The 21,697-nt window shown below is 45.8% G+C and overlaps 6 protein-coding genes across 6 annotated transcripts; 4 read left to right on the top strand and 2 right to left on the bottom strand.

Moving 5' to 3' along the window:
* The first annotated feature begins 649 nt into the window (after positions 1 to 649).
* LOC135166764 (uncharacterized) lies at positions 650 to 3,868 on the top strand. The gene is made up of 2 exons (XM_064129324.1): positions 650 to 2,141; positions 2,208 to 3,868. The coding sequence occupies exons 1-2, from the start codon at positions 650 to 652 to the stop codon at positions 3,866 to 3,868; spliced, it is 3,153 nt and encodes a 1,050-aa protein (XP_063985394.1).
* Positions 3,869 to 6,476: 2,608 nt separating this feature from the next.
* Positions 6,477 to 8,552, top strand: LOC135166525 (uncharacterized). Its single transcript, XM_064128830.1, has 2 exons — positions 6,477 to 7,565; positions 7,636 to 8,552. The coding sequence occupies exons 1-2, from the start codon at positions 6,488 to 6,490 to the stop codon at positions 8,442 to 8,444; spliced, it is 1,887 nt and encodes a 628-aa protein (XP_063984900.1). The 5' UTR covers positions 6,477 to 6,487; the 3' UTR covers positions 8,445 to 8,552.
* Positions 8,553 to 8,656: 104 nt separating this feature from the next.
* Positions 8,657 to 10,219, top strand: LOC135166763 (uncharacterized). Its single transcript, XM_064129323.1, has one exon. The coding sequence runs from the start codon at positions 8,657 to 8,659 to the stop codon at positions 10,217 to 10,219; it is 1,563 nt and encodes a 520-aa protein (XP_063985393.1).
* A 27-nt stretch (positions 10,220 to 10,246) lies between these two features.
* On the top strand, positions 10,247 to 11,758 carry LOC135166762 (uncharacterized). Its single transcript, XM_064129322.1, has one exon. It carries the CDS (start codon positions 10,247 to 10,249, stop codon positions 11,756 to 11,758), a length of 1,512 nt encoding a protein of 503 aa, XP_063985392.1.
* A 1,786-nt stretch (positions 11,759 to 13,544) lies between these two features.
* Positions 13,545 to 14,870, bottom strand: LOC135166761 (uncharacterized). The gene has a single exon (XM_064129321.1). It carries the CDS (start codon positions 14,868 to 14,870, stop codon positions 13,545 to 13,547), a length of 1,326 nt encoding a protein of 441 aa, XP_063985391.1.
* A 10-nt stretch (positions 14,871 to 14,880) lies between these two features.
* On the bottom strand, positions 14,881 to 21,055 carry LOC135166760 (uncharacterized). The gene is made up of 9 exons (XM_064129320.1): positions 21,039 to 21,055; positions 20,660 to 20,915; positions 19,933 to 20,070; positions 19,562 to 19,678; positions 19,403 to 19,506; positions 18,404 to 19,150; positions 17,705 to 18,360; positions 14,991 to 17,638; positions 14,881 to 14,949 (listed from the first exon to the last, which is right to left on the bottom strand). The coding sequence occupies exons 1-9, from the start codon at positions 21,053 to 21,055 to the stop codon at positions 14,881 to 14,883; spliced, it is 4,752 nt and encodes a 1,583-aa protein (XP_063985390.1).
* Positions 21,056 to 21,697: the final 642 nt, after the last annotated feature.

The following is a 21,697-nucleotide window of genomic DNA, read 5'->3' as shown; positions in this document are numbered from 1 at the left end:
TAGAGATCTAAGGAGGATTTTCCTCTCTTATTAAAATAACTGTAAAATAATTGTGTCGTGAACATTAATAGAAATTAATCAGTACATTATCAATTAAGCAATATAACATTTGTGTAAACCTCGACTTTGGTGGCACGTGGCCCCAATAAACTTTTAGTGAAAAAGTGAATAACGAGCCTAATTTTCACCCGTGTTAATTCCAACCAGATCCTTCACCTAATTTTCACCCACATCCACCCTAAGTTCAGCAAATCCCCAAGCATTGGTCCTTCGAGCCGGATCGTGAGTGCTAAAAATTGTGTGAAGTGTCGCGTGTGAAAATTGGACGATTCGTGTTTCTAGAACTTTCGAGGCTCACACGAGTGAAATCAAGGATTCCAACGCAGAAAAATCAACGAGGGATTAGCAGCGAGACACTTTGTTTACATCGAACAAAGCACAAGGTCAGTCGAATCAACACAACATTCCTCAAGTGATCGGGAAGACTCGCGAGTGTTCGAGTGACTTCGACAAGCCCCAACACTTGGGCCGAATAGTGATCAACAGGTGGCGATCGCAGCGTCACGGTCGATAACCGGCCGACAGCAGACATCCAACAGTCGGTAACTGACCGATACTCCTCAACTCGTCGATAACCAAGCACCTCATCATGAGCGACCTCAACGAGCCCAGTGACAGCTCAACCCTCACGCAAAAGGATGTTCAGCAGGAGTCGTGCTCCTGGGCTGATGCAGCGGAGGAAATAAAATTAACGGTGGTTGATGAGTCCCTCAACATCGAGCCAACCCCGCCAAGGCCAATCAAAGTGAGGCATTCAGATATAGGAGTCTCCGAGCAGGACATCAGCGCATCTCAACGCAGCAAACTTCGGTTGCTGAAAAACAAGGCGCAAATTATCACAGAGGTGTATAGGGAATTGTCTCGCATATACGAGACGCAGGCCCAGTACACCGTTGAGGAACTGGAGAGCCAGAGAGATATCGTTGAGTCTGAGTGGGCAGAACTCAACAAAATCAATGAACAATTGATTGATTCTCTCCCCGACAATCATGAACATCACCAGGGCAGAGATTATGACGAGGCGTCCCGATACAAGAGAGGTTGTTTAACCTTAATGGGACAGATAAGAGGCCAGATAGTCAACGCGAGAGATGCAGCCAGAGCCCAGGATTTGACGTACGCTCATCAACTGGGGACCCTAAAAATAAAACCCTTCGATGGAAAGAGAAAAGAGTGGAGGGAATTTAGTGAGTCATTCCTGACGATGGTAGGGAATGACGACACTATCCCCCCCGTCAAGAAACTCATGTGGTTGAAGACGTTTTTGAAAGGACTACCAGCCGAGCTCATCGCCACCTTCAATACGCAGCCAGCGAGCTATGAAAAAGCGTGGCAGAAACTCGTCAGGAGGTACGAGGACCCCAGGTTAGTGGCTCAATCCCTTTTCAATAAGGTATTAGACTTACAGCAAATCCACAAGCCCACTGCCGAAATCCTCGGATCCAGAGCCTCAGCAGTGGTCGAGACCCTCGACCAACTGAAGGATGTGCCAGGACTCGACTCTGAGAACATCACCGAGCAACTCTTCGCCCACATATTAAGGAGATCACTGGATGTGGACACACTCAAACAATGGGAGGTCAAGTTGGGCACATCCAAGGACTTTCCCAGTCTACAGGAGTTCGTAGACTTTCTTGAGGCTTATGGAAGAGCTCTCAACGCAGGAGCCAGTCTCAAAGAGTATCATGAGAGCGGTCCAGCAAATAGGAAGCTCGTCACGAAGTTAAAGGGTGGATACACAGCCACTCAACAGCAGGACACCCATTCTACAGAAAGGCTTCTCCCCAAGACGAACTGCGCGTATTGCAAGGGAAGACATTTCATCGCAGCTTGTCCACTGTTCAAGACACTCATCCCTGTAAAGAGGAACGAGTTCGTCGTGAATAAGGAGCTATGCTTCAGGTGTTTGGGTCCCCATCGAAAACCGAAGTGTAAATCTACCAAGACATGTCACGAGTGCAACAGGGATCACCACACGCTCATCCACAATGGGAGCTCGTGGACAACGGCACCATCAACTGGAGCAGGATTCCGATCAACGGAGAGGAATGAGGAGCACCAAAAGCCAGGCACCTCAACCAGTGAGTGAATGATTTAATATAATAAACAAAATCATTCACTCCCTCATTGGTCCTCTACATTCACAGGATTAAGTACATCATCGGCATCAACGGAGATCATCGACCAGAGGATCAATGAGGAGTCAACGGAAATCCACGCAGTACATCAGCCAGAAGAAGACCAACAAGCGGTATTACTGGCCACCGCAAGACTAAGAGCACACTCACCCAGAGGATTCACGATGAAAGCGAGAGCGCTAATTGATCAAGGATCGGAGCTATCCTTTATTACTGATCAATTAGCACATCAACTGCAACTCAATAGACGGCCATCATCAACAGAACTAATAGGAATTGGCGGACTCAACTCAGGCATCACTCAGGGCATAGTAAATGTCAGTCTTCAATCAATTCAGGGGCAGAAGCAGATCACAATAAGCGCCCACGTACTGAGGAAATTGACAACTACACTGCCATCATTCTCTTGTACGTTAGCAGACATCGGCTCACTAGAGAACCTCCACCTAGCCGATCCTCAATATCTCAGACCTGGACCGATCGACATCATCATAGGAGCAGACTATTATGGGCGGATTATCGAAAACCAGATCATCAAGTCTAGACGAACAGCAGTAGTTGGCCAACGCACCGCATTTGGTTGGATACTATCAGGACCAGTCAAATGCACCAGTTGTTCAACAAGGATTTCACCAGCCAGGCTATTTCTCCACACAGGAGTGGACTATGCAGGTCCATTCCCCATCCTGAAGTGGAGGCCAACAAATGCACAACCAGGAACAGTGCATATAGCAGTATTCGTGTGCTTCACCACGTCAGCAGTTCACCTAGAGCTCGTCAACAGGCAGACAACAGAGGCTTTCATCGGCGCCTACAAAAGATTCACAGGAAGACGTGGCATTCCAGCAGTCATGTATAGTGACAATGCCACCACCTTCACAGGAGCAGCAGAGGTCCTAGAGCAACTTTATCACCAGGAGTCAAGAGAAAACCAACAAGTTCAGGCTGTCCTCGCAACCCATGGAACTCAGTGGAAGTTCATCCCGCCAAGAGCACCACACTTTGGTGGTAAATGGGAGGCAGCCGTGAAATCCGTGAAGTATCACCTGAAGAGGATACTAGGACCATCAACACTCACATACGAAGAGCTCAACAGCGTGATCATCCAGATAGAAGCCTGTCTCAACTCCAGACCAATCTGTCCCATGTCAGATGATCCAGAAGATCTCCAGGTGCTCACTCCAGGACACTTCCTGGTAGGAGAGCCCCTTCAACTAGTACCAGAACCATCTCTTCTCCAGAAACCTAGCAGCAAGCTACAGAGATGGAACCTCGTCACCCAGATCACCCAACAATTCTGGTCCAGATGGTCTAAGGAGTGCTTGCAGAGATACCAAGCAATCTACAAATGGAAGAATCAACAGGACAACATCAAGGTCGGCGACATGGTCCTGATGATGGATGAATATCCACCCGCAACGTGGCCAATCGCCAGAGTCATCGCAACACGACCAGGAGCAGATGGACTCACCAGGGTCGTCACAGTGAGAACAGCAAGATCCCAAGTGTCAAGACACGTTGACGGATCACCAGACCCTCAAAATATAAGGGTAACCTACGCAGAGTTTGACAGACCAATTGCCAAACTCTGTCTACTACCATCAGATCCACCACCAGCAGAAGAACCTCCAGAGGATCAACAAGGGGACCTCCAGGAATCACAGGACTGAGAGCTAAGTATCATTTTTAATTATTCAATTACTTGACAATGATACGTCTCTCACCCTGTCCTTCCCCTTACAGACAACAACCAATCATCAACAAGAGGAAGTAACAGCTCAAGGGAATTTACGCCTCCCTCAGGCAACCAGCAGTCCAACAGCAGATACAACACCCAGTACTACAACTAGAGGACATCCAACACCTTCCATAGGATCAGCTGACATCGAAAAATTCAACATTCCTGATGTTGAATTGCCCCCGGGATGTTTGAAACGCAGACATTTAGCGCCCAAATTTATAATGAAGGGCCCGGTCAGGCCAAAAGGTCGACAGCGACACCTCGGGTCACTAGGCCACCGAGCTGACCCCGGAAGTACCGAAACTCACCCCAGTCTATCGTAGACAGCTATTGAGTACGGTAACGCGCTTAATTGTTAAGAACCTCTCCCAACCTTAATCCTAGTAAATCACCAAAGTGACTCTCCGAGTACATCTCCATTAGAGATCTAAGGAGGATTTTCCTCTCTTATTAAAATAACTGTAAAATAATTGTGTCGTGAACATTAATAGAAATTAATCAGTACATTATCAATTAAGCAATATAACATTTGTGTAAACCTCGACTTTGGTGGCACGTGGCCCCAATAAACTTTTAGTGAAAAAGTGAATAACGAGCCTAATTTTCACCCGTGTTAATTCCAACCAGATCCTTCACCTAATTTTCACCCACATCCACCCTAAGTTCAGCAAATCCCCAAACAGGCCTTTCTTGTTGTAAATTAAATTTACAATAAAAAAGATCTTTTGACAAAACCCCGTAGGGCTATTGCGTAATGAGATAATTAACATTTAAATAATTAGCTTTGGAACGCCAAGGGGGATGTCCGCGATTTTCAGAATTTTTCCACCAAAAAACACGTTTTGCCAATTATCCTGTAAACAAATGGGTTTACAACATTTTGTCAAGACGGTTTTTTTGCCAAAAATTCAATTTTACACATTAATGATTTTATCGAAAAATCGCGTAGATGTCTTAGTTTAATAATTAATCGCGGATTGTTGTTCAAATTTTAAATCCAATTATTACATAAACAAATGGATTTACGGGATTCCACCAGAAGACATTTATTGTAGAAAATTGGATTCTCTGCAAAAAATGTCTTGTGACAAAAGGCCGTAAATCCATTTGTTTAGTTGATAATCAAGAAAACGCGGTTATTGCTCCGGATTCCGCGAAAATCGCGAGCTATCCCCGCGGAATTCCTACCGCTATTGTTTATTATTAATTATCTCGATAAGAGGCTCTTTTACAGGATTTTGTCAAGAGACCTTTCTTGTTGTAAATTAAATTTACAATAAAAAAGATCTGTTTAAACTATACCTAAAAAAAACGCCCCCCAACTCAACGACAACTGATCGATGAATTTCGGATACTTCCGGGGTTCATCGGGTCACTGGTCATCGGTCTCGGTCACCAACTTGAGACCCCCCCCCAAATCAGTCTTTCAACGTATCTCCAACGTACCGGTCAACGTAATTCTATAATTTCGCCTTTATCAACGTCTCTCAACTACAATTAGAATATCAGCGATCCAGGATTTCACACGGGTGAAACCCAACGAACTTTGTGAAACTTGTATAGTTTTTTACAATTAGTGACAATAAACATACGAAGTTTTTATAACTTAGTGTCGTGTGTCTTCAATTGCATCTCACTACACCAATCCCAATTTTTCCGACGCCCGACCACCCAAAACAACGTTCCTCAACTAAACATTGGTCCTTTGAGCCGGATGGTGCGGTAAAAAAACAGTGAAAAATTGTGAAAGTGTGGTGAAAATTCAACGGAAAACCAAAAAGGACGCCAAGTCCTATAGTGAAATCAACGACCCGTAGAATATTCTGGAACATTCCAACGATAATCCAACGAGAACAATAAGTGTTTATTGCCCTTGACCCTTTGTATTCAGTGTTTACATTCCATCGGGTCTCAAATTTCCCTGACCGCGTGTGTGACCATTCGTGAGTGCTCGGCCCACTTCGCTCAACTTCGCCAGTAGTCCCCCACTTACTGGGACTGTGCTCCACGAGTGAGGTCGCACCCCGCTCAACGTCAACTCAACGGTCGGTACAGCGCAGCGGTCGGTAAAGCTCAACGGTCGGTAACGTAGGTATCAGTTACCAACATGGCAGATGATGGAGAGTACCATCCAACCCAACCCATTGAAATCAACGTCGAGATCAACCCCGTACCTCCAATCGTCGTTAACCCTCCAGAGACGCAAGCTCCAACCACACAGGAGCATGAAGACTGGGCAACTGCAGTGGAAACTTTTCCTTCAGTCAACATCTCAACTAGCAAGACGAGGAAGTCTGAAATTGCAACGATGCCATCAACTTCAAGTACACCAACGCAGCTCTCAACAGGAACAAACAATCAACTAGAGTTTCTGCAAGACAGAATACTAGAATGCAACGCAATTGATGAGGAACTGAGGGAATTATGAACCTCAGATACAACGCTGGAGGAACTCAACGGCCATGAGGAGTATTTAAAGGACGCCTGGATCGAATTTGCTGCGCGATCACAGGCATTGATTGCCAATCTACCCCCAGATCACAGCTGGATGACGGGAAAAGCATTTCTCAGAACAGGAGAATTGAAACGTCAGACGCTAAAGAGGATCTGGAAACTCAAAGGGGAGATATCAACGAAGGAGAAATTATCCGCGGGTCGAACAACGACCAGTCAACTGAAAAGAATCGATCTCCCAACATTTCAAGGTAAATTTTCCCAGTGGAAAGAGTTTTCTGATCTGTTCCAGAATCTGGTTGGGAGAAAACCAGACATGTCGCCTGCAGAAAAGCTGGTGAGGCTGAAGGAGGCTCTTAAGGGACCCCCAGCTGAGCTAATCTCGTCCTTCACTGCTACGGGCATCAACTACGAGAAGGCATGGGACAAACTTCAACGGCATTATGAAAATCCACGTCTCATCGCCGGACACCTCTTCAACAGGGTGCTCAACTTGCGGCCAATGGCTAAGGGAGACGCCAAGGCCATGATAACCAACGCACACATTGCTCGTGAGACAGTGGACCACCTTATTAGCACCGCCGGGATTCCCAAAGAGGATTTGGGCGATCAATTCGTTTTTCACTTGCTCAAACGATCAATGGAGGCTGATACTCGCACCACGTGGGAACAGAGGCTGGGAACATCAACGAATTTCATACCTCTGCAGGAGTTAGTCAACTTCCTGGAGTCAACAGCAAGAGGCATGACTCCAGATGATCAACACGAACCAACGGTTTCTCAACGGCCAAAAGAGAAAATTCAACGTGGAAAATCACCACCTCGAGCACGCGTTTATCATGCCGCCGAAGCAACAGTTCAACGGAAGGAACCTCAGCGTATTAAGCCTGCTGATTGCTGTGGGTACTGTAACGCCAAGCACTTCATTGGAAAGTGTCCATCATTTCTCAGCCTCTCAGCGCAGAGAAAACTAGAGCATCTGTCAACAACACGACTATGCTACAACTGCTTCGGTACACACCTGGTGACGAGATGCAAGTGCACTAAATCTTGCATGAAATGTCAACACAGGCACCACACGCTGTTGCACATGGACCCAACAGACAGAGAGAGACCACCGACATCGACAATCAACAGCGGTCCAGAGCAACCATCAACGAGTGCGGAATCAGGTTTGAGTGTTTGATTTATTATAATTTTCATTCATCACTCAGATCATTGATCCTCACTCGTTTTCAACAGGTCGTCCAACATCAACTCAGTCAACTAGATCCAACGAGAATTCAACAGATTCAACGGCTAACAAGAGGATTTACGCCCCCCTGAGTCAAGTCGAAGAATCGACTCAACGGAAGTCGGTCAACGCAGAGGACGCTAAGTTCTCCCACAAATCAACGGATCAGCGACTAGTGCTCTTGGCTACGGCTAAAGCCAGGGCATTCTCCAAAACCGGATTTTACACGATCGCCAGAATCCTCATCGATCAAGGCTCAGAGCTTTCATTTATTTCGGAAAGCCTGGTTCATCAGCTTCAACTACAACGACGACATTCAACGATTGAACTCATCGGAATTGGTGGAAAACACGCATGTTCAACGAGAGGGATTGTGGCAATCACGCTCCAATCAACGAAACAGCCATTTCAACAAGTTGAGATCAACGCCCACATCCTGCAAAAGCTAACCTCACGGTTACCAACGTTCTCATGCTCATCTGCATCAATCGGATCACTGCAGCAGCTTCAACTGGCAGATGAGAACTATTCAACCCCTGGACCTCTCAACATAATTATCGGAGCTGACAACTACGGGAAAATCATCGGCAACGGGATTGAAAAATCCAACGATGATCAATTAGTTGGCCAACTAACAACATTCGGATGGATCTTATCCGGTCCATTATGCAACACAACGTCTTCAACGAGGACCTCCTTATCCGCGGCAAGGGGATCTTCCAACGAACAATTAACGGAGCTTCTACAAAGATTCTGGGCCAGGAAGAACCACCAATCTCAACAAATCCAACCAACGAGCTCACACCAGACGAATTAGAGTGTGAAGAACACTTTCAACGCACTCATCAGCGAGACACGTCTGGGCGCTACATTGTGCGACTGCCACTTCGCACATCAACAGTAGCGCTCGGAGAATCGAGGAATAAAGCGCTTTGTCAGCTCCAGTCGGTGAAACGAAGACTAAACGCTAATCCTGACTACAGCAAACTCTACTATGACTTTATCAACGAATACGAAGCACTTGATCACATGCGACGTATACAACAAATATCAGAACCAGCAACAAACTACTACCTGCCACATCATGGGGTTCTGAGGGAAGATTCGCTAACCACGAAGCTTCGAGTAGTCTTCAACGGCTCCAACAAGACATCAACGGGTATCTCACTCAACGACATCCTCCACGCGGGCGGAAAGCTTCAAGTGGATGCAATGGATGTACTAACATGGTTGAGACGACATCGACTCGTCTTCGGCACCGACATCGTTAAGATGTTTCGACAAATCAACGTACACCCTGACGATTGGAATCTTCAACGCATTCTTTGGATAAACAACAATCAACAACTTGTGACATACCAACTAACAACGGTCACATATGGACAGAAATGCTCTCCATGGCTCTCTTTGAGAGTTCTTCAACAACTCGTTAACGATGAAGGTCAACGATTCCCTGCAGCAGTGCTACCGCTAACTAAAGGCCGCTATGTCGACGACATTTACGGTGGAGCGCACTCTGAGGGAGAATTCAAAGAAATGATAATCCAACTTCAACAGATCTGCCAGGCGGGCGGATTTCCACTTCAAAAGTGGACCAGTAATCGCCCAGAGATACTCCAACAGCTCAACTTGTCAACGGGACCGGCAGGTACAGTGCAATTCGAGGAAGCAGTCATCAAAACGCTCGGATTGTGCTGGCATCCAGCAACAGATTTATTTCAATATAAATCTAGAACATTCAACTCAACGAGCTTCACCAAGAGAGTACTGCTATCGGAAATAGCTCAAATTTTCGATCCTCTTGGATTCATCGCACCAGTCATTGTTCGAGGAAAAATACTCATCCAAGAGCTATGGCTGCTCAAACTCGCTTGGGATGATCAACTTCCACTCGACTATGTTCGAAGGTGGAAAGAGTTCAGGGAGGAACTCACGCAACTAAATCAACTGTCAATCCCAAGATGGCTAAATCTATCTCCAACGACTACCAACGTACAAATACATGGATTTGCCGACGCATCAACAGCTGCCATGGGAGCAGTCGTTTATCTACGAGTTCAACGAGACAACGAAACACCAACAATCAGCTTGGTGTGTGCAAAAACAAGAGTTGCACCACTGAAAAAGCTGACGATTCCACGCCTGGAGCTAACCGCGGCCCTTCTGCTAACAAAAATTGTCAGCTGGGCACAACGCACATTGGCAATCAACGGAGAGACATACCTCTGGTCTGATTCTTCTGTAGCTTTGGCATGGATCAACAGCCATCCATCGAAATGGAAGGAATTCGTTCACAATAGAGTAACGAAAATCCAGGAAGCATTACCAACAGCCGTATGGAGACATGTTGGTGGGATTTACAACCCTGCTGACTGCGCTTCACGTGGCATTTCACCGAGTCAACTCAACGAACATCACCTTTGGTGGAAAGGGCCTGACTGGCTAGTAAAACCGCCGTCAGCCTGGCCACAAAATACAACCAGTTCTCCAACGGAGGTGTCTCTTGAAGAGAGACCAGCAACAGCTCACCCAGTAGCTGCTGAAGCTAGGCAGCATCCACTGACAGAGTTCCTCAACAGATATTCTACTTAATCAAAAGTATTACAAGTCACCGCAACGATGAATCGAGCCATCCAACGACTTCGACGACAACCAACGCCCGATTCATCAGTATTAACAACGATAGAACTCAACGAAGCGAGGACATTCTGGGTTAAGGTAACACAACACCAATACTTTGAATCTGTGTTTCAGAACTTGAACAGAGATATTCAACTACCTCGCCAACATCCACTGGCCAAGCTCACCCCGAGAATTGATGATCAAGGAATTCTCAGGCTTGGTGGACGACTAAAGAACTCATTGCTTGATCCAGACGAGACTCATCCAATTATCTTACCACGACAATCTCGCCTGACAACGCTCATCATCAACGAAGCTCACCAGAAAACACTCCACGGAGGAGTTCAACTCACCATGGCTCACATCAGACAACGATACTGGATCGTTGGTGGCAGAAAGTCAGTGCACGCAGCAATTCTGCGCTGTGCTGTCTGCACCAGATTCAGGGCAACAAGAGCCCAACAGTTAATGGGTCAACTTCCAACAGCCAGAGCAACGCCTTCAAGACCATTCCTGCATACTGGAGTGGACTATCCAGGGCCACTTCCAATCCTGAAGTGGAGACCAACGAACGCGCAACCATCAACGGTTCATATAGCGGTTTTTGTGTGTTTCACAACCTCAGCTGTTCACCTTGAACTGGTCAACAGACAAACAACGGATGCATTCATCGCAGCATATAAACGATTCACTGGAAGGCGAGGCATTCCAGCTATCATGTATAGTGACAATGCAACGACATTCGAAGGAGCAGCCAACGAACTCAACAGACTATACAACCAAGAATCTCCAGATAACCAACAAATAAGAGCTGCTCTTGCTTCCAACGGAACCCATTGGAAATTCATCCCACCAAATGCTCCTCACTTCGGAGGCAAGTGGGAGGCCGCTGTAAAGTCAACGAAGTATCATCTACGACGAGTATTAGGAACAACAACGTTAACATACGAAGAGCTCAACACGATCCTGATACAAATCGAGGCCTGTCTCAACTCAAGGCCTATTGTTCCGATGAGAGATGACCCAGATGACCTTCAGGCTCTTACACCAGGGCATTTCCTCATCGGAGAACCTCTTCAACTACTCCCGGAGCCATCTCAACTCAACACAAATATCAACAAAATCACACGATGGAATCTGGTGACCCAGAAAATACAACAATTCTGGTCGAGATGGTCCAGGGAGTGTCTTCAACGTTACCACTCCATCTACAAGTGGAATCAACAGCAACGCAACATCAAGGTGGGCGATATTGTCCTGATGATCAATGATGATCTCCCTCCAGCACGTTGGCCACTGGCGCGAGTCATTGCGGTAAGGCCAGGGCCTGATGGACTAGTGAGAGTCGCAGAACTGCTCACAGCAACACCAGAGGTCCCAACGAATCCAGATGGATCACCATCAACACAGAACATTCGGGTTCAACGACATCAATACACCAGACCGATAGCAAAACTTTGCTTGCTACCAATGGACCCAACACCAGCAGACCAACAAGAGGACAACTAGAGATTACCATCAACAGAGGATTCAGCACGCATGATGAATGCGGGCGGGATGTTTAAACTATACCTAAAAAAAACGCCCCCCAACTCAACGACAACTGATCGATGAATTTCGGATACTTCCGGGGTTCATCGGGTCACTGGTCATCGGTCTCGGTCACCAACTTGAGACCCCCCCCAAATCAGTCTTTCAACGTATCTCCAACGTACCGGTCAACGTAATTCTATAATTTCGCCTTTATCAACGTCTCTCAACTACAATTAGAATATCAGCGATCCAGGATTTCACACGGGTGAAACCCAACGAACTTTGTGAAACTTGTATAGTTTTTTACAATTAGTGACAATAAACATACGAAGTTTTTATAATTTAGTGTCGTGTGTCTTCAATTGCATCTCACTACACCAATCCCAATTTTTCCGACGCCCGACCACCCAAAACAACGTTCCTCAACTAAACAAGATCTTTTGACAAAACCCCGTAGGGCTATTGCGTAATGAGGTAATTAACATTTAAATAATTAGCTTTGGAACGCCAAGGGGGATGCCCGCGATTTTCAGAATTTTTCCACCAAAAAACACGTTTTGCCAATTATCCTGTAAACAAATAGGTTTACAACATTTTGTCAAGACGGTTTTTTTGCCAAAAATTCAATTTTACACATTAATGATTTTATCGAAAAATCGCGTAGATGTCTTAGTTTAATAATTAATCGCGGATTGTTGTTTAAATTTTAAATCCAATTATTACATAAACAAATGGATTTACGGGATTCCACCAGAAGACATTTATTGTAGGAAATTGGATTCTCTGCAAAAAATGTCTTGTGACAAAAGGCCGTAAATCCATTTGTTTAGTTGATAATCAAGAAAACGCGGTTATTGCGCCGGATTCCGCGAAAATCGCGAGCTATCCCCTCGGAATTCCGACCGCGATTGTTTATTATTAATTATCTCGATAAGAGGCTCTTTTACAGGATTTTGTCAAGACACCTTTCTTGTTGTAAATTAAATTTACAATAAAAAAAATCTATTTGGGGAGTTTCTAATCTATAGGGGTGGATGTGGGAGGAATTTGTAAGGAATAATCCACTGGATGGTAATTGAATGGTATGAAAATCAGACTGTTAATAATTGAGGGTTTTATAAAAGTTTAATTGGGGCCACGTGCCACCAAAGTCAAAGTCTTTTACACAAATTCACTCAATAAGCCGTTGATGTACAATATATAATTAGATTCGGTTATTGTAAACAATATTAACTTTCACTGGCGATTCACTCTGCACAAACTGGCTAATTATGCAGTTTAATTGTGCCGGAGATGTACTCGGTGATGTACTAAATTACACGAGGATTATCTGGGGTTGCTAAGCGTTACCGCGCTTGATGATGGACTACGATGAACTGAACGATTTTCGGTACTTCCGGGGTCAGCTCGGGGCCTAGTGACCCGAGGTGTCGCTGTCGACCTTTTGGCCTGACCGGGGGCCTTCATTGTTATTTGGGCGCTAAATGTCTACGTTTCAAACATCCCGGGGGCAATTCAACATCAGGAATGTTGAATTCTTCGTTGTCAGCTGATCCTCTGGAAGGTGTTGGATGTCTTCTGGTTGTAGTGCTGGGTGTTGTATCTGCTGTTGGACTGCTGGTTGCCTGAGGGAGACGTAAATTCCCTTGAGCTGTGACTTCCTCTTGTTGATGATTGGTTTTTTGTCTGTAAGGGGAAGGACAGGGTGAGAGACGTATCATTGTCAAGTAATTGAATAATTAATCAAAATGATACTTAGCTCTCAGTCCTGTGATTCCTGGAGGTCCCCTTGTTGTTCTTCTGGAGGTTCTTCTGCTGGTGGTGGATCTGATGGTAGAAGACAGAGTTTGGCGATTGGTCTGTCAAACTCGGCGTAAGTTACCCTTATATTTTGAGGGTCTGGTGATCCGTCTACGTGTCTTGCCACTTGGGATCTTGCTGTTCTCAGTGTGACGACTCTGGTGAGTCCATCTGCTCCTGGTCGTGTTGCGATGACTCTGGCGATTGGCCATGTTGCTGGTGGATATTCATCCATCATCAGGACCATGTCGCCGACCTTGATGTTGTCCTGTTGATTGTTCCATTTGTAGATTGCTTGGTATCTCTGCAAGCACTCTTTAGACCATCTGGACCAGAATTGTTGGGTGATCTGGGTGACGAGGTTCCATCTCTGTAGCTTGCTGCTAGGTTTCTGGAGAAGAGATGGTTCTGGTACTAGTTGAAGGGGTTCTCCTACCAGGAAGTGTCCTGGAGTGAGCACCTGGAGATCTTCTGGATCATCTGACATGGGACAGATTGGTCTGGAGTTGAGACAGGCTTCTATCTGGATGATCACGCTGTTGAGCTCTTCGTATGTGAGTGTAGATGGTCCTAGTATCCTCTTCAGGTGATACTTCACGGATTTCACGGCTGCCTCCCATTTACCACCAAAGTGTGGTGCTCTTGGCGGGATGAACTTCCACTGAGTTCCATGGGTTGCGAGGACAGCCTGAACATGTTGGTTCTCTCTTGAATCCTGGTGATAAAGTTGCTCTAGGACCTCTGCTGCTCCTGTGAAGGTGGTGGCATTGTCACTATACATGACTGCTGGAATGCCACGTCTTCCCGTGAACCGTTTGTAGGCGCCGATGAAAGCCTCTGTTTTTTGCCTGTTGACGAGCTCTAGGTGAACTGCTGACGTGGTGAAGCACACAAATACTGCTATATGCACTGTTCCTGGTTGTGCATTTGTTGGCCTCCACTTCAGGATGGGGAATGGACCTGCATAATCCACTCCTGTGTGGAGAAATGCCCTGGCTGGTGAAATCCTTGTTGACGGCAGTTGACCCATCTGCTGTTGAGCTTGTCTTCCTCGATGACGGGTGCAGATGGCGCAGCGTAAGATGTATGCTCTGACAGTACCTCTGCCTCCTACGATCCAGTATTTTTGTCTCGTGTAGGCTAGAGTCAGTTGGGTACCTCCATATTGGGTTCTCTGGTGAGCTTCGGCAATGACCAATGTGGTGAACCTTGACTGTCTGGGCAGGATTATTGGATGTATTTCGTCTGGACTGAGTTGAGCGTTCTTCAGACGACCTCCTAGTCTCATGATGACTTGATCATCTAGCGTTGGTGTTAGCTTGGCTAGCTAATGGCTTCTTGGTAACTGATGATCTCTCTGCAAAAGTCTAATAGCTGATTCAAAATATTGTGCTTGTGTTACCTTAACCCAGAATGTTCTTGCTTCATTTAGTTCTCTAGTTGTCAGGACAGGTCCCGGGGGCGTTGGGCGCCGGCTGAATCTGTCGATCGCTCTGTTGATAGTCGCTGTTACTGCTAACAGTTTGGCCATTTTGCTGTATCGGTTGAGGAGTTCTGCTACCTTGCTGATTTTCATCCTTGCTGGATGTGCTGGTACTGGTTTTGCTTCCTTGGCCACCTCTGGAGTATCCATTTTTGATACGTCTATGGTTGATTGAGGCCAGTTGTCTGGATCCTGATTAATCCAGCTTGGTGCTGACCACCAGAGTGGATGATCTACTAACTCGTTTGGTGAGATTCCTCTTGAGGCACAGTCAGCTGGGTTTTCTTTGCCACTGACGTGTCTCCATATGGCCTTTAGTAGCGTTTCCTGTATTTTGATGACCCTGTTATGGACGAAATCCTTCCATCTTGAGGCTGGGCTTCTGATCCAGGCTAGTGTGGCTGATGAGTCTGACCAGAGATAAGTTTCCATCTGATTCCGGTCTAGTTGAAGCATCTCGTATATTGAATCCACTAGCTGGGTTAAGAGTAGAGCTGCTGTGAGCTCTAGCCGAGGTATGGTCATCCTTTTGATTGGTGCGACCTTGGTTTTTGCACATACTAAAGTTGTTGATGGATTCTCGTTGCTTGATCTCGTTCTAAGGTAGACCACTGCACTCATGGCTACCGTTGATGCATCTGCGAATCCGTGGATTTGGATGTTGGTAGTCTTTGATGTTAACTGTATCCACCTGGGTACAGTAACTCTGTCTAAGTTGGTGAGATCTCCTCGGAATGTCCTCCAACGTTCCTTATACTCCTCTGGAAGAGGATCATCCCAGTTGGCTTTGAGCTTCCATAGCTCCTGCAGGAGAACTTTCCCTTGTACTACCACTGGGGCGATGAATCCCAATGGATCGAAGATCTGAGCTATCTCCGATGACACTGTTCTTTTTGTGATGGTAGCTGCGTTGAATCTCCTCGATTTGTACCTGAATGTGTCGGTTGACTGGTGCCAACACAACCCAAGTACCTTTGTCACTGATTCCTCAAATTGAATCAGACTGCTCTCTGTTGTTAGGCCTAGTTGATGAAGAGCTTCTGGACAATTACTGCTCCACTTTTGTAGATCGAAACCGCCTGCTTTGCATAGTCCTTGAAGCTGCACTGCTATTTCCTTGAGGCCTTCTTCTGAGTCGGACCCTCCGTATATGTCGTCGACGTAACGACCTCTCGTGATCGCTTCGACTGCTACTGGGAAACGGTGTCCTTCATCGTCTGCTAATTGTTGGAGCACTCTGAGTGATAACCAGGGCGAACAATTAAGACCGTAGGTCACTGTGGTTAGCTGGAACGTGATCTCCTGTTGATTGTCATCGATCCACAGTATCCTTTGAAGATCCCAGTCGTCCTGATGTACTTTGATCTGTCTAAACATCTTGACGATGTCCGTCCCAAAGACGAGCTTATGTCTTCTCATCCAGGTTAAGACGTTCATCGGGTTGATCTGTAATTTAACACCAGGATATAAAATGTCGTTAAGTGACATACCTGATGAACTGGCGCTGGAGCCGTTGAATACAACTCTCAGCTTTGTTGTGATGGCGTTCTCTCTTAAAACTCCATGATGCGGTAGATAGTAGGCTGTTGATGATTCTGGAAGTTTTGACGCTCTTGTCATATGTCCCAATTCCTCGTACTCCCTGATGAATTCCTCGTAGAGTTGGGCATATGCTTGATCCTTGTTGAGCCTGCTGATGACTGACTTTAATTGACGTGAGGCCTTGTTTTTTGAATCGCCGAGCGCTGCTGATGACGTCCTCAATGGAAGTCTCACTATGTAGCGTCCGGATTCGTCTCTGCGGTGGGTTTCTTGAAAGTGCTTCTCGCACTCGAGTTCCTCTATTGACAGCTCTGATTGTTGATGTTGAATTGGCAATTCTTCCTGGACCCAAAATTTCTGGAGAAGCTCTAGTAGTTGTTCGTTTGATGATTCCCGTACTGCAGATAAAGAAATCTTCGTTAAACAACTTGTGCATTTGACTGGTCCTGATAGTATCCACCCAAATGCTGTGCGTTGGCCAACTACTGCTGTTCGTCTAGACTTGATGATTTGACTCTCGATGATCCGCCCATAATAATCTGCTCCTATGATGATGTCGATCGGTCCAGGTCTGAGGTATTGAGGATCGGCTAGTTGAAGATTCTCTAGTGAGCCGATGTCTGCTAATGTACATGAAAATGATGGCAGTGTAGTCGTCAGTTTTTTCAATACGTGGGCGCTGATTGTGATGTGCCTCTGCCCCTGAGTTGATTGAAGAATGACAGTCACTACGCCCTTGGTGATGCCTGAATTTATTCCGCCAATTCCTACTAATTCTGTTGATGATGGCCTTCTCTTGAGTTGCAGTTGATGTGCTAATTGATCGGTAATAAAGGATAACTCTGATCCTTGATCAATTAGCGCTCTTGCCTTCACCATGAATCCTCTAGGTGAATGCGCTCTGAGTCTAGCGGTGGCGAGTAATACCGCTTGCTGATCGTCTTCTGGCTGATGTACTGCGTGGATTTCTGTTGACCTCTCATTGATCCTCGGAGTGCTGATTTCTGATGATGCTGATGATGTACTGAGTCCTGTGAATGTAGAGGACCAATGAGGGAGTGAATGATTCTATTTATCGTATTAAATCATTCACTCACTGGTTGAGGTGCCTGGCTTTGGATGCTCATCATTTCTGTCCTTTGATTTGAGTCCAGTTCCGACCGCTGGCGTTGTTGTCCATGAACTGCCGTTGTGGATGAGCGTGTGGTGATCCCTGTTGCACTCATGGCACGTCTTTGTAGATTTACACTTCGGCTTGCGATGAGGACCCAAGCACCTGAAGCATAATTCCTTGTGCACAACGAACTCATTCCTCTTCACTGGGATGAGCGTCTTAAATAGTGGACACAGGGCAATAAAGTGCCTGCCCTTGCAATATGCACAGTTCGTTTTGGGGAGTAGCTTCTCTGTTGAATGGCTCTCTGGCTGCTGCGTTGTCATGTATCCACTCTTGATTTTCTTGGTTGCCGGACCGCTCTCTTGATGGTCCTTAAGGCTAGCCCCTGCGTTGAGTGCTCTCCCATAAGCCTCAAGGAAGTCCACAAATTCTTGCAGACTAGGGAAGTCCTTGGATGTTCCCAGCTTCACCTCCCACTGCTTAAGAGTATCCACATCTAGGGATCTCCTTAGTATGTGGGCGAAGAACTGCTCAGTGATGTTCTCGGTGTCTAATCCTGGAACATCCTTCAGCTGGTCGAGGGTTTCGACCACTGTTGAGGCTCTGGATCCGAGGCTTTCTGCAGTGGCTGATGTGCTGCAAGTCTAAAACTTTATTGAACAATGCCTGAGCCACTAACCTTGGATCCTCATATCTCCTGACTAATTTTTGCCACGCCTTTTCGTAGCTTGCTGGTTGAGTACTGAAGGTAGTGAGAAGCTCAGCTGGCATTCCTTTCAAAAATGTCTTTAGCCACATGAGCTTCTTGACTGGGGGAATGCTCTCGTCGTTTCCTACCATCGTCAGGAAGGACTCGCTGAATTCCCTCCACTCCTCTCTCTTCCCGTCAAAGGGCTTAATTTTGAGCGTCCCCAGTTGATGGGCGTACGTCGCGTCCTGCGATCTAGCTGCATCCCGAACGTGGATAATCTGGCCTCTAATCTGGCCCATTAATGTTAAGCAGCCTCGTTTGTAGTGGGATGCTTCATCGTATTCTTTGCCCTCATGGTACTCATGCTCTGCCGGCAAAGAATCTATCAGCTGGTCGTTGATTTTATTGAGCTCTGCCCACTCAGAACCAATAATGTCACGTTGGCTCTCCAACTCCTCAATGGTGTATGGAGCCCGCATCTCGTGTACCCGGGATAGTTCCTGGTGCACTTCTCTGATGATGTGAGCCTTTGCTTTAATCATCCTTAATTTGCTACGTTGAGCTGCGGTGATTTCCTGGTCCAAGGCTCCGATGGTCGATTTTCTAGTCTTAATTGCTCCTATGGGTTTGAGCATGTCTGTCATTGGAGCTTCCACATGGAGAGAATCATGTGGTCCTGCCAATTTGATTTCCTCCGTCGCATCTGCCCATGAGCACGACTCCTGTTGAGTCTCCCTTCATGAGATGGTTGGGCTGTCAGTGGGTTCGTGGATGTCGCTCATGATGCAGCTCTTCCTTATCGATCCGTTGATAAATGCCTGTCAGTTACCGACCGTTGACAATCTGACGTCGGTTCGTTATCGACGGCGCTACGATCGCCACCTGTTGCTAGAGCTGTGCGGCCCAAGTAGTGGGTCTCCGCGAAGACACTCGAAATCTACCGACTAATTCCGAACACTTGAAGAATTTTGTGTTGATTCGACTGACCTTGTCCTTTGTTCGTAAGGTAAACAAAGTATCTCGATGGTTAATCCCTCGTTGATTGTCCTGCGTTGGAATCCTTGCTGACACTCGTGTGAACCTCGAATATTCTGGAATCCCACGGCGTCCAAATTTTCACACGCGCACTTCACTCAAATTTCACACCCACGATCCGGCTCGAAGGACCAATGTTTGGGGAGTTTCTAATCTATAGGGGTGGATGTGGGAGGAATTTGTAAGGAATAATCCACTGGATGGTAATTGAATGGTATGAAAATCAGACTGTTAATAATTGAGGGTTTTATAAAAGTTTAATTGGGGCCACGTGCCACCAAAGTCAAAGTCTTTTACACAAATTCACTCAATAAGCCGTTGATGTACAATATATAATTAGATTCGGTTATTGTAAACAATATTAACTTTCACTGGTGATTCACTCTGCACAAACTGGCTAATTATGCAGTTTAATTGTGCCGGAGATGTACTCGGTGATGTACTAAATTACACGAGGATTATCTGGGGTTGCTAAGCGTTACCGCGCTTGATGATGGACTACGATGAACTGAACGATTTTCGGTACTTCCGGGGTCAGCTCGGGGCCTAGTGACCCGAGGTGTCGCTGTCGACCTTTTGGCCTGACCGGGGGCCTTCATTGTTATTTGGGCGCTAAATGTCTACGTTTCAAACAAAATCTTTTGACAAAACCCCGTAGGGCTATTGCGTAATGAGATAATTAACATTTAAATAATTAGCTTTGGAACGCCAAGGGGGATGCCCGCGATTTTCAGAATTTTTCCACCAAAAAACACGTTTTGCCAATTATCCTGTAAACAAATGGGTTTACAACATTTTGTCAAGACGGTTTTTTTGCCAAAAATTCAATTTTACACATTAATGATCTTATCGAAAAATCGCGTAGATGTCTTAGTTTAATAATTAATCGCGGATTGTTGTTTAAATTTTACATCCAATTATTACATAAACAAATGGATTTACGGGACCCGCCATAAGACATTTGTTGTAGACAATTTGATTCTTTGATAATCAAGAAATCGCGTTTATTATTTAACGTGTTTATTATTATTTCGACAATTTTAAACATTAATTATGTAATTTAATCACCCCCTCTACCCCCTCCCCCCAAGGTTTGTCTTGAAATTGGCAATGATTGAGAGAGAAATATCTTCCCCCCCCCCTCTCTTCCTCTCACTAGCGGAATGGAACGTCCGTCCGTGGAGAAGGGGAAGCACGCACACCGCTTACCCGCGGCACACGGACGTACAGCCGCGCAAAGCTCGCGCCCCATTGGCCGGTCTTTTCACCCCCATATCTCGATAGGGGTGCGTCGGGGCGAAAAGTGGAAAAGGACTTTTCGGTTCCAAACCACCCCCCAAACACGCCGGTGCACCCTTCACAATAAGATAAAGAGGACCCTGTATACATTTGTTGTTGCTCAGTGAAAATTCCGGCATGGATAAGCTTTCCGTATGTTACGTTAGCGTTTTCAGGATCGACAACACTGAAAAATTAAAATGCATTGCTTCTTCTCATAACCTCATTGATAACTGGATGTTGGAGATGAGTTCACTTGACTTGATGTCATTTTGACGCAAAAAACGTAAATGCAGTGAAATGATCTCACTGGGTTCCTTGATGCATCCCTAGTTTAGAGGAGGGGCTAAGTTTTCCACACTTTTTTGAAAATTTGCCCTTGGTGGGGGGTGCTTTGAATACGTAATGAGGAAGGATGCTTGAGTTTTCCTTTTTTTCGCCGCAACCTGGTTTGCATTTGTTGGCTATTGAAAGGCAAGATCAATGATTGGTCCATTTCCTTTCTTGTAGACCAATGTCTCCTCCAACGTAGGGAGATGATATTCTTCGTCCCACACCCTAAACAATTGACACAAGTCGAGTGTTTCCCCCACGCTTGCTTTACATAATCTTATTCGTTCTATGCAGTCGAAAAAACCCATTGACTTCGACACTGTATATAATAAAACATCACTATTGTGCACAATTGCTTTGGTAACCACGGCCAAAGTTTTTTCAAATTTCGCATATTTCCTTTCATTTAATAAATTCGCGATTGCAATGCTTCTCAGTGATGGAGGATTATATCTCATTTGAAAATTTGATTCGATTTCCTTATTAGATTCGGCAGATTCTTCTTTGTAACATATTTTAAAAGTCGTACACATGTCTATGCCCCCATCTTGAGAGTGGAATTCATCCCTGCGATATCTGATATGGATTTTATTCCATGTTTCACATACGCAAGAAGGATTAACAAGGAAATCTTCC

This window comes from Diachasmimorpha longicaudata, chromosome 10 (assembly GCF_034640455.1).
Source record: "Diachasmimorpha longicaudata isolate KC_UGA_2023 chromosome 10, iyDiaLong2, whole genome shotgun sequence".
Classification (NCBI taxonomy): Eukaryota; Metazoa; Arthropoda; class Insecta; order Hymenoptera; family Braconidae; genus Diachasmimorpha; species Diachasmimorpha longicaudata.
Note: the sequence above shows the minus strand (reverse complement) of the source record. Positions and strands in the feature narration are given on the sequence as shown.

Coding starts and splice junctions, on each gene's coding strand:
- LOC135166525 (XM_064128830.1), top strand. CDS start 6,488: ATGACGGGAAAAGCATTTCTCAGAACAGGAGAATTGAAACGTCAGACG. Junction 7,566..7,635: donor ATCAACGAGTGCGGAATCAG/GTTTGAGTGTTT, acceptor CGTTTTCAACAG/GTCGTCCAACATCAACTCAG.
- LOC135166763 (XM_064129323.1), top strand. CDS start 8,657: ATGCGACGTATACAACAAATATCAGAACCAGCAACAAACTACTACCTG.
- LOC135166764 (XM_064129324.1), top strand. CDS start 650: ATGAGCGACCTCAACGAGCCCAGTGACAGCTCAACCCTCACGCAAAAG. Junction 2,142..2,207: donor AAAGCCAGGCACCTCAACCA/GTGAGTGAATGA, acceptor CTACATTCACAG/GATTAAGTACATCATCGGCA.
- LOC135166762 (XM_064129322.1), top strand. CDS start 10,247: ATGAATCGAGCCATCCAACGACTTCGACGACAACCAACGCCCGATTCA.
- LOC135166760 (XM_064129320.1), bottom strand. Junction 19,679..19,932: donor GTAGTCCATCATCAAGCGCG/GTAACGCTTAGC, acceptor AATTATTAACAG/TCTGATTTTCATACCATTCA. Junction 18,361..18,403: donor AGGAGATATGAGGATCCAAG/GTTAGTGGCTCA, acceptor TTAGACTTGCAG/CACATCAGCCACTGCAGAAA.
- LOC135166761 (XM_064129321.1), bottom strand. CDS start 14,870: ATGAGACTAGGAGGTCGTCTGAAGAACGCTCAACTCAGTCCAGACGAA.